This window comes from Lissotriton vulgaris, chromosome 10, assembly GCF_964263255.1.
Source record: "Lissotriton vulgaris chromosome 10, aLisVul1.2, whole genome shotgun sequence".
NCBI classification, from domain to species: Eukaryota; Metazoa; Chordata; class Amphibia; order Caudata; family Salamandridae; genus Lissotriton; species Lissotriton vulgaris.
This window is the reverse complement of record NC_141698.1, coordinates 910,009,010-910,021,227: the sequence shown is the minus strand read 5'-3', so window position 1 is coordinate 910,021,227 and position 12,218 is coordinate 910,009,010. Positions and strand designations below refer to the sequence as shown.

The following is a 12,218-nucleotide window of genomic DNA, read 5'->3' as shown; positions in this document are numbered from 1 at the left end:
CACTGTGTTACCAACCAACCTAAAGACACATTCCATTGTTTTCTCAACTGTTCTTCTATGTACCAACCTGGGCAATTGTTCTGATTGATACACTATATACAACTATTCACATTTGATGGTTAAAAATTTCATATTTCCGCCCATGCATTTAAAAGTTTGTCCTAATTGCTTTGAATACATTCTTGTTATACTTATATATATCACTGTGGTCTTGTACTTATAAAAGGCATTCCTCCATTTCACTGGTCATAAATTCATGTGGTATACTTATCAAATTATCAATCATGCATTTCTTCATAGAAATAGTAACGTTTCAACTCATTGATGTCATTTCTTTTAACTTCAAGCATCTGTATGGTTAAATCCAATTATATTAACAAAACACTGTTTTTGTTACATTTAACATCAATGTATTTGATAACCTGAAGATAAGTCCTTGAAAGTGTTTTTTAGATATATAATTTTAGCGTTTGATAATCTATTTACTTTTACCTGAAAAATGTCCAGTCATTACAAATATGTCTATTGTGTATCAATAAATAACATCACATACCTGGGCTAGTACTATATGAGCCCTTCTCAATTGGCTTCAATAGTGGGCAAATATATTCTTCAGTACAATCAATTAGAAAGGTACAGGTGAGTACTGCAATGAGGAAAAATATTTAATTTTGAATTTTTCTTGAAAATTCCTGTTATTATTATCTCTTTTAATAACATTAGTCAAATATAGTCCACTCAAAAATAATTTAGATACCCGTAAAAGATACCTGATTTTATATCCAGGGTTTCCACTTAATAAATAAACCTCTTTAGAAGGGCATTTTTGTTTATTCAAGGGAATATTAGGTTAGTGTGTTGCTTCTTGTAAAATGTACCTTAATGATGAGTTTGTCTTTACAAAGCAATCTCATTTGATTATGGATTTCTTGCTTTCATCATCAATCAGATATACTGAATGGAGATTTATTGAGTAAATATATTATGGTGATGAGCTCTTATGTTTTTTCAATTTACATACTCTCATTTCATCCCTTACCTTTTGATTTTTTTTAATATCTTAGTTCAAGGCTATTTCCGTTGACTGCTAGTTTCTCTTGTTCATCTTTATTCAATTTGATGAACTAAAAACAACATTTTTTATAAGAAGTTTTAAAGCGAGCAGTTATAGTTTATATTAAGTTACTATTTCTACTATGCACCGCATTTTGGCCATATCTTACCTTAGATAAAACCTTAATCTTGTCATTCCTCTCACTATTTTCTATTATGGTGTGTGTCCCGGCATGTTATTACTCTGTACCACAATGTCTAAAAATTAGAACAATAACTTAGTTAATGATTCTAATATACTTATTACTTTTTAAGGTGAAACTACCCCTAGTATTCCTGCAGTAGAGTCACTCACCTGAGGATAAGGGATGCCGAGAGTGAACGTCCGTCTTCCTCGCCCTCCAGACTGGATCTAAATGTTAGCTTGTTCCCTAGTTCCTTTTATCCGCGTTCTAATGAGTTGCTAATTGCCTAATTAGAACGGCTTATTAATAATGCTTTGTACGACACTCTATAATGTCTATGTTATCAGTGCGGACATCTTGTAATGTAGTCAAATTATGAAAAGCACTGTGTTTTACTTGTACTGTGCGCTTTATGTTCTACCCTCTTGCATTCTAAGTTTAAAATCATCATCATTTTAATTTTATCTGCATTGTTTGTTTTTGTGCGATAAAATTTGGATGTTTCATCCGTATTATGCCTTCTCGGATTTTCGCTTTAGAATATATACCGATATTCATTAGAAAATCAACCTTATCCGGTTAGCCACGAGACTGCTCTATTTTCTCTATGTATCCTTTTGTGTCTTACTTTTGTTGTTCCGAAAGATCAGATACTCGAAGCCCGTGTCTTAACCTCTCTACATTACAATTACACCAGGTTACTGTTTTTCTCTCAGCGACGGCCATCTTTAAATGGTTCTTCATAGTCTACATGTTATAAAGATTACATTGGGAGACGTTGGCCGTTTGATGTTTTGTGGCTGCTAGGGGCTCCTAGCAAAGAAGACGAGGAGTGGGGATAGGGGAAACTTTGACATGTTCCCCTGTGGGTCGGGAATGGATCCAATGCAAAGCCCCCACAGTTTCCTGTGCAGTGGGGTTATCGTATAGCAGTCACAATTTGTCTATGAACTGGTCCCCCAGTCCGAATCATTCCAGTACTTTAAAAGGGTATTTCCATTTGATGCAATCAAACACCTTCTCCGCGTCGAGTGATAATTGCAGTGCGTCGTTTTAAAGGCGTTTGATGGACCACAACGTGTGGGCTAGAGTTTGCGGAGGCCCAGTGGATATTTCCCGAGTCCACAAGCCCTTGATTGGTGGAGAGGTAGCCCTGAAGGTGTGCTCGCATTTGGGTTTTAACCTTAGGGGTCCGGTGGCACTAAATGTTCATGCCCCAGGGCTTGCAGCCTGCCTTGGCCAGTCCTATTTCCAGGGATGAGGATTGGAGAGTGGTCAGAGAGTGTTGCCTCTAGGATGTGGGATTCCTGGACAAGCTGCACCGCTCTCTGGGAGACTAGGAAGTAGTTTAGGTGGGAGAGCATGCCATGGGTGGGGGAGGTAAAAGTATATTCTGCATTGGCTGGGGGACAAAGGTGCCAGTGATTCACAAGTCTGTTATCTGCCATTCTTTCGTCCATCATGGCCCTGTCCGTGGTGTTGCCCTGTCGGGAGGCCTGTTCTCTCCAGGACTGGGTCTCTCACAAGATACCAGTCCCCACCTATAAAGTACTGCGAGGCACCTATTTCCACTAGTAAGCAGTTCAGTTGGAGAAGGAACAATTTTTTCATTCCCTTTGGGGCATAGACTGATCCCACGCAGATATGGGCACCTGGATGAGTGAGGACCACCAAAAAGTGTTCACCTCTTGTGCCTGGGGCGCCTTGAATGCTTTGAATGGCTGAGAGTCTGGATGACCTTTGCAGCCTTGAATGCTGACCTGCTCCTTGTTCATGCCCTGCAGAACCAGGCTGATATATGCCTTTGTACTTAGCAACTCAAGAACTCCCCTCTCTTTGTTACTGTGCTGGGCGGTGGTGACTGATGAACCCTGTGGGCCGGGTGACTGGACGTTTGGGGGCCTCAGTTGCTGGCTTGTCTTAGCTGCTGATCTGGTCTTCATCCATGCCCTGGGGTACCAAGCCGCTACTTGCCATTGCAACTTGTGTCTGCCTTGGGACTGGGGGGAGCATGTGGGTCTGGAGGCCTGTGCCCTCTCTCACTACTATCAGGAGGCCCGGGCGGTGGGGTGACCATTTGCTTGGGCCATTTTAAGGGCAGGGTCAAGCACTCTCAAAACAGTCATACCCTTAGATCTAACTACCTTCGCCTCTTGACGGCCCCATCTTTCGTCGGTCTAGAATGGGTGGTAGAGCCTTTTCAGTGATCACTGCCAAACTTTGGAACAGCCTGCCACTCTCCCTCATACTGCTGAGTCTGAAGCCGTTTTCTGAGATACCCTTAAGACCTGGCTGTTTTCCAGCACCTAGACCCCTCCTGGTTCCCACTTCTGCCGTCTGATATTGCGCCGAGACACCCCCGTTAGGGATAGCTGCGCGCTCTACAAACTTCTAAAATAAATAAATTACTGCATTCCCATCGGGTGCCACCGCTACTCCAGGGCGGCAAATGCTTTCAGAAGATGTGGGAGGCAGGACCGGGCAGGCCGAGGCTTTCAGACGCACCTCGAGGCCCGGCACCTTCCACTCGTTGCTTGCCTTTCAGGAAGCCCGTCTTCTCTCACTTACTTGCTGGGTGATGCGCTGCAACACTTGTGGCTCAATGTCCCTGCTCACATCTCTGGCCGTTGTTCCCTGGGCCCCTGACACCATGGAGGAGTCACAATTTCTGTTTCCGCCACACCAGGGTTGCGTTGTTATTCAGTTGGCATGAGAGGTGGCTTCTCTGGGTCCTGTAGTGGCCGAGGCTCCAGGCACACCTCCAGTCCCATCTCTTTCAACACTCTTTGGGCATCACAGCAGGTTCTTAGTTTCCTTGGGGCTGCCGATATCGAGGTGGGCACAATTGCTTCCCCTCCCTGTTCTGCCATCTCACCAGGGTAGTGGGTAACTTCCACAGATGCGGAAGGCGAGGCCTCTAGTCTAAGGGAGGGCTGAGGCTGCAGGGGTGCCTTGAGGCCCGGCATCCTTTCAGTTGCCTCAGGCCGCTTTCTTACTAGTGTGGTCCTCATTTTCAGCAAATCCTGTGCAAACCATACCTAGGGCTCTTGGTGTCGCTGGGGACATCGATGTTGGGTCCCCAGCCACGCTGGGAAGGCCACCGCCTCTGTCCAGAGCCCGTCTCACAGCGGAGCTCTTGGTTCAGGCAGCCATTTTCCCTCGTGGCCAGACCACGCACCCAAGATTTCCCTTTTTTAACAAAACTGATCACAGCCACTTGAGTGAACATATGGAGAACAATGCCCTCTTGGAGGATCCCATTAAATAGAAACACAAAAAATGTGTTCAATTGGGAAGAAATAACTTTATAAACCTCGATGGGAATTCCATCTGGCCCACTTGCCTTAGCCGATGGGATGATATAACCGCCTGAGCGACTTCTGCAAGTGAGATAGCCGAAATCAAAGTCTCTCTCCGTTCCGTAGATAGTGTAGGAATATTTAACCCTCCTAGCTAGCTTGTAGCTTCCTCTGAGGTGGTATTCTGTGACTCGGAGTATAGCTTAAGGAAAATCTCTGCAATTTCTTGAGGATGTGAAGTAATTCTAGATGTGGCCAGGTCAGTTTTTTTTTTAACACAGTTGGATTTTAGCCCTACGCTTCGTTGCCCAAGCTAAATATTTCCCTATGTGGTCGCTCTCTTCACATTTCTATCATAGAACAGAATTCCAGTTCAATATTTCCTTTAATGTAAAGAAGTAATGCAAGTTATCTTTCGCACTAGAGAGCTTATTTTTATTTTCTTGAGTAGGTGAGGATAGATACTTTGTTATTGCTCTACTAAGTTATTTTCCTAGCTGTACCCTTTCATCCTTCTCCTTCTTCCCCTTATAGGCCCTGTAAACAATTACTTCCCCTCAAAAAAAGCCTTACAAGCAGCCCACACTCAGAATTATGTTGCTGTGTTGATATTTTGCTTTAAGAACTCCTCTAATGCAGGGTACATATAAATAATCCACTGCTCATCAGTTAATACGGAATTATCAAATACCCATCTGCTCCCAGTTTTTGCTTGAGTTTTAATCTTAAACTTGACCAAAATGACTGCGTGATCCAAAAAGGGTTCTCACTTATTTCTGATTCAGTTTCTAGAAGTGTATGGGATAGAAGAAACACATCAATCCGAGAGGAAGAGTGGTACCGCCCCGAGTGACATGTTTACTTCCTCTCGCATGGATATTCGTCTCTTCAGCAATCGACCAGAGCAAAATCACGGATTAAATCCTGTAGCAGTTTTTTCGACATAGGCTTTGTCAGCGTTTTATGGGTCGGAGAGGAGTCAAAAGCTGAATCTATCAGAAGGTTAAAGTCTCCGCTTATCAGAAAGAATCAAGAATGTGCTGTTGCAAAATCATAGAGAGACTGCAAAGTTGCAGGAGAGTCCTCAATAGCTTACCATGTTGATTAACTGTTCTGAAATTCGCATCTATGCCCAAAGCCACCTGGCACTATCATCTTTGTGCACCATCGTAATTTCACACTGTAGATTCTTAGCTACCAGTAAAGCAACCCCCTAATGGCTGCATGATAAGAAGCATACAACTTGTGCTGAATAAATTGGAGACCCTTCCTTGTAATGTGTCTTACAGAAAAATTACATTTGCTTGCAATGCTTTGAACCAAGCCAACTTAGATCGACACTTCACTCTGTTGTTAAAACCATTTACATTGGACAATACTATCTTTAGAGGCCTAAGTGCCATCTCTAAAATGTACGGTATACAGTCCCAACCAAATTCTTGCACTTCTTTACTACTGCTACATTATTTTCCTATTCCCTCCCAGTGACCCCCAACCCCATCTTGTTAACCCCTCCTGTGACCCCTCAACCCCTCAACCCACCTTCCTTGGACCCCCTTGCCTCCAGAACCCCAGTCCAGGGTTCCCTGGGTGCCCCCCTCAACTCTCACTAAGCCCAGCCGACCCTTCCCCAGCCATAACTTGGGGCAGTGTGCCATGGCGCCCAAGGCAGTTGAGTGGGTGGCTGGCAGCCATAGTAAAAATTACCTCATGGCAGAACTCTCTCAGGAACCAGTAGCCATCTAAACCTTTACAGGAAAAAGAAAACCAAGCCAAAGCAAAACACTAGCAGACTCCATATACTACCAGTTATTCTGAAAAAGTAACATGTCGGGACATATTTTCCATTATTCCCTCCCACGTGGTGTGACAGGGACTGAAGAATCTCCCAAGCTACTTCAACCGACTGACATATGTGAGCCCTCCCCTTGTACAAGTCTTTCAGCTTGGATTGTTGGATGATACCCACTGGGACACCAAGCTGCCGAAAGCTGTTCATCATGCCTCTGAATTCCTCCCTGCACCGGGCTGCAAAGACAGACATACCAGAGAATAATTCAAACATAAAATGTAAGGGGTCTGGCATGCCTTGTCTCGATTAGCACATGCCAAGATTTTTTCCTTAATACTAAGGTCACCAAAGTGTACAATGATTGTTTGTGGGTACTTGGCATTGGGAAACTGAGCTGCTGGTGCACAATGATCCTGTGTGATTGTAAGATCAGTCTTATGTGTTGCTATTTCTGGGCACACATATTTGGAAATAAGGTCTGATAGGACAGCTATCACTGATTGGCAATTTTTGTCTAGCTTCGTGGAACCCAAGAGTACAAAGCATTGCTTATTTAATAGGCAATAGGCAAGGAGCAAGCTGTTCCCGCAGCCTCTGCTGTATGGACTGCAGCGTCAGCCGAGTGACTTATTCTCCACAAAAAGAAGAAAAACTAGACAGTCAAAATGCACTGGTGCACACAATTGTTGTTTGTTTAGGTGCTGCGGCTCCCACCATGCCTGCCGCCTCATCAGGATGCACCTGTTTCTTAATTTAACAGAAACTGCCAGGGAGTTGTAACATAGGCAGGCAGTAAATCTCAAGTTGTACAAATAAAAGCTCATTAAAAATAAAAAATGAGCAAATAATATTTTAGAGCAAAATTAAGTTTACTCTTAGAGTAAATTAATCTGTCAAGAGGGAGGTGAACTGTTTGGCAAGACGATTTAAATGAACTGTTTATTTTAAACTTCTTTCACGTATCGTTAAAAAACCAAAAGTACTCAATTGTTTTCGTTTTCACACATTTATCATGCTGGGCTCCACAATTATACAAACTGGTGTTAACAAGTGGTAACTGATACTCAAAAATGGTAATTCATAAACTGGCAATCAATTTATACCAATGTCTTAAATTACGAATTTTAAATAAGGCTAACACTTTCATTCTGTTACAGCTGTTATCCTTTGTTTATATATGTAATGCTAGTTGAATATATATAAATAAAAATTTGGTGGTTAATGTTGTTATTTTGCAGATTACTCTGGATGGACATGATCTTCGAAGCCTCAATGTGAAATGGCTGAGAGAGAAGATTGGAGTTGTGAGTCAAGAACCCGTCCTCTTTGGTACAACAATTGCAGAGAACATTCGATATGGCAGAGAAGATGTAACTGATGCTGAAATTCAGCAGGCTGCAATAGAAGCCAATGCGTACGACTTCATTTCCAAGCTCCCAGAAGTAAGATGCTATATTTGAAGTAATGTACTGGGAGCAGTATTAGAAATGATCAACACAAATGTAAATAATACCTGCAATGGGCATCAGCTAGGAGTAGCTGAAATCGCAGTAGTGAAACCTGGCTTGCCTTTTGGTGCCTTTGACAGTGCCCTAGCTGGCCCAAGATGGTAGTGACAAGAACAACATGTTAAATGAATGTTAAATGTCGTATACTTGTAAAGCGCACAGCTGCCCCAGCGAAGGGGCGTCCCGGCGCTGTATACCGCTGGGGTACCCGTCCTGGCTTTCCCTGTGGGATGGTCCCTACTGGGAATCCCCAAGGTGGAGCCAGGCATCCCCGGCATTGATGGGGCCGTTGTGGAGATTAGGCAAGCTAATGCCCAGAGTTGCCGAGTGGGACCCCAGGTTAGAGTAGGCACCGAGGCGAGAATTGTCGAGTTCGCTGACCCTGGTCCACAACCCTGCCGCGTCGGGAATTGAACCCTGGTCCCGGGCCGACTTCTGCTCCCGGGTCTGCCGCCTCTAACCAGTGAGCCACACCACTCCACACGACAACCTGGACTCGTAGACAGGGATCTACGAGTCCAGGTTGGTTTCTGTTCATTTTCCCTTACCTAGCTATTCAACAGCTGAAGAGAAGTGTGGAGGGCCTAATGGTGGCAAATTGGAGTAAACCCCCAAATGTCAGTGAGACTCCAAGAATGAGTAAGTTACTTCAGTTGTCCCTGGCACTTTTGTAAATAGTCGTGACAATATCTAGTCTGAGCCAGATTGATACATTCTTGAAATGAATAGTATAGTTAGAGAAAAAAATTCCACAGGTACAACATAGGTGTGAATGCACTGGAATGCCCATATGCCACTCATGGAACTCCTACTCCTAAGAAATGTAATTCAAGGCAGCACCAGTCACCGTGTTATGTTACATTTCTTTACAAAGCACCTCAAGTCTTCATAAAATCAAGCCATGTGTGGCTTTGAAAATCCTAAATAACCCTTTGTGTTGCCCTACATCTCCTTGTGCGATGCAAGAGTGATGCAAAGGCTTAGTAAATATGGGCCATGGGTAGCCATAAAAGTCTTAGTTGTTTCTAAATAGTTGAGTGAAGACTTACAAATATCCAGGGACAAAGGGGATCGTTCTACAGATATAGAATCAAAAAATGAAAGCACAATCGCATGTGAAGTATGGAAGTAAGGCAGATTTTAGGATTCAATCCAGGATCACAATGCAATAGCTGTTGTGGAACATACTAGAGGCAGAAAGATGATATAACTAAGCAATCTAGATCACCCAATCTGTAGATAGACATGACCTCACTTAAAATGGCACCTCAGTTAACTACCAAGTAAGAGAAGCACACTCAAAAGGGTTCAAAGGGAGATCATTGGAAGTCCAAAAAGACAGTGTGAAATCCCAGGAAACAAGAGGAACTTGAATTGTACATGTCTGCAGATAGAATATTTTCAAAAGGCTGCCTGCCTATGTGACAGCAGCTACCATGAATTAAACACGGTGAACATTCTGCTGATAGAGTTTAGACAATTGGTGAGGGAAGGGTCAAACTGGAAAGTAGCTAAGCAGTTCCACCAACAGTTGAGGCAGGAAAAATATTCAAGGCCAGCATAACCAAAATGAAGCCTTCAGAATCACAGCTGCTGTCTCCTTGAAATTCCTCCAAAATCCTTGGAATTAGGGTAATGGGATAATGTGTCAAGTACCTCTTGAGTCATAGGGATAGTTAGAGCATCCACTAACTATGCTTCTGGGTGCCATGTTTATGTGCAAAAGTGAGAAAGCTGAGTATTGTTGGAACTAAGTTTGTCTGCTCCACCAGTAAATTGTCCAATAAAGGAGGTATTTTGAGATGAGAGACAATAGATGCATTTTCACCCAAGAGAAAGGGTTCCAGGCCATCTGAGCTAAACCTGTCCTCCTCATGTCCTCTTAGTAATTGACATACACCTTGACTACCTGAATATTGGTCTATACTAAAGAGCTTTTCCTATCTAATGAGGAAGAGAATTTTGAAGATCCTGTAAGATGACTGTAACTTCCTTTGATTTGGATGAGTGAAGCAAAGATCAACAGTCACAGTGAAGTGGTAGAATGGCAGAATATTGGACTGTTTTGCCAGGAAGAGTACATGTTCATGTGTACAGATTATCTTAGGGTGCCAAGTTTTATCTATACCCAAAAGTTCATAAATATGTTAACAAACCACCTGGTCAGATGATGATTTCAGCTATTGATTGTCATTTAAAAAAACATTTCTAGATATGTAAATCATTTATGGCAGGAACATTTTAAAAAAGTACCCTCCTTTGCCTAGGATACCAGTGATTTTCTAAAGTGGATATTTGATATATCGTGGGAGGAGGATTTTATATTGATGTCTTTGGATGTAACCTCACTACATACAAGCAAACATCATGAGGAAGGTATAAGAGCCATTAAGTATATTTGAGAGCTAGACCACTTAGGTTACTCAAATAAAAATAATATCAATCAAAGTGGGGAGGAGGGATTTGATTGTCCATTCAATTCCCCCTTGTAATATATATGATCAATAGAGAATGAACACTTGTAAGCACGTTACAAATAGATTTTATGGATCACCCTCATAAATGCTATGGTACTTTTGCGGTTTATATCGTTTTTCCGCCCCACATATGCGGTATGGCATTATCATTGGGTGTACCATATTTGTCTATATGCCAGCGTCAAGCCTGAGGCAATCTCTGATGTAGCGTGGTAGTGTCCAGAGATAAAAAGGGGGGACCCCCAAGAAAGTGGAAGAATATTTTGACTTTAAACCAATTCTCACCTGATTTAGACTTTTAATTGTCAGGTGTGAATTTTAGTAGTTAAAAAGCAAGGGGTATAATGGAGAATCGAGTTAATGGATCTCTTTATATCACTTTAGAAAAGGTCTGCATGTTTCTGTCCCATCTTGCCCAGCCGGGTCTGAGGGACATTCGTCAGGACAAACACACAGAATTAAAAAATATATCTTGTTCACACAATTTGTGTGATATATAGTGATTTATTTATCACTCTGTTTTCAAATAGGTATGTTGTACCTGTAATGAAAAGAAACATAAAGAAGTGTGGGGGTACAGTGTAGCACTCATCAAATATGCTCATTTAGCACTCATCAAATATACTCAATTAGAGGTACATGGTAAAAATGCCTCATTATTGCATTAATGTGGATTCTGGAAGATCGTGCTAGGGAAAAACAATCATGTTGTGCTGGGAAGGAGGTGAAATTTAGAAATGACTCATTGGTTTTGACTGTCAATTGGGGGAATGAGAGAAGTACTGTATTATCAAACTTTATCTCACTCATTAATAATCAATTGTTTGCTTAAAACAAGTTTAAATAAGCTATTTTAATCGCTAAGGAAACGCAGTGTTGGCTACTAATGTTTAACCATATATCATATGGATATAAATAGATCTCTTGTAACCGTTTTGAAACAGGGTTAAATTATTTGACGGAGTCACTAAGGAAATACCGTGGTGACTACTGATGTTTAGCTTTATCTATGAGATGTAAGAGGATCAAGGTACCCTGAATAAATGTTAAATTACCTGAAATGGAATATAACCACGTTTTCACAGGAGCGCAGGATTTTCTGGTCCTGAGCTAAAACATAAGAGAAGTATAAAGTGAGATTTAACTTTACCATATTGTTCCTGAAGTATCTTAGTCCAGAGTTAGCAACCGAGAATCTCACCCGCACATTAGAACTGCTCCGTCTCTTAGGTGCTGGCTCTGCTCCCGATTACGGGGATTAGTTTCCGGAGTGTTTTTGAAACGCGTTTTTTCAGGTTGGGAAGTAGAAAGAGGACTCCAGTGACTAATTATGTTTCGCATTTACACTTCGTTCTAAAGTATGTTGAAGCCAACAAGTTAGTTAAATACGTATCTAGTGATGGAAAACCCAATCAAGAGATAATTTTAAACCGTTTAATTCCAAAAATCAAAAATTATGAAATTATATCACTTTTTGGAATAAAATCGTTCCTCTGTTCAAATACTTGAATTACCCTTAAGATACAGAAGGTTTTTCCAATACTGCTTAGTTTGGCTCTTATATCTCGAGAATGGTTTTATTGACAACATCGATATCGGTGTTTTCAGTGAGTAGAGCTAGGGACAGGACTTGGATTTTGGTAATACCGGCTTATCGATGAACTGATCTTAATTATAACCTTATATAGTGATATTCCAAAGACTAATAATATGTCTAACAGACGACAACATATTATTTATTGTCTTTAAATGCAAGAGAAGTTTACTCATATGTTAGTCAATATTCTGTTGTAGTTATTGTCTCGTAGGGGACGAAGAAATTGAGCTATATCTCTGTCAGCCTTATAGTTTAGTACTCAACAATGTCTTTTACAAACAACGAGGACAACTATCTATGATGTCTT

General features: G+C 41.7%; 1 protein-coding gene across 2 annotated transcripts in view; it reads left to right on the top strand.

Annotated features, from left to right (window-relative positions):
• The window catches only part of LOC147688996 (ATP-dependent translocase ABCB1-like), a 684,547-nt gene that overhangs the window by 318,967 nt on the left and 353,362 nt on the right, over positions 1–12,218 (top strand). For both annotated transcript variants that reach the window (XM_086941883.1, XM_086941882.1), the window contains exon 11: positions 7,568–7,771. In XM_086941883.1, the coding sequence (XP_086798009.1) occupies positions 7,568–7,771 (204 nt within the window). The remainder of the gene's footprint in view (positions 1–7,567; positions 7,772–12,218) is intronic.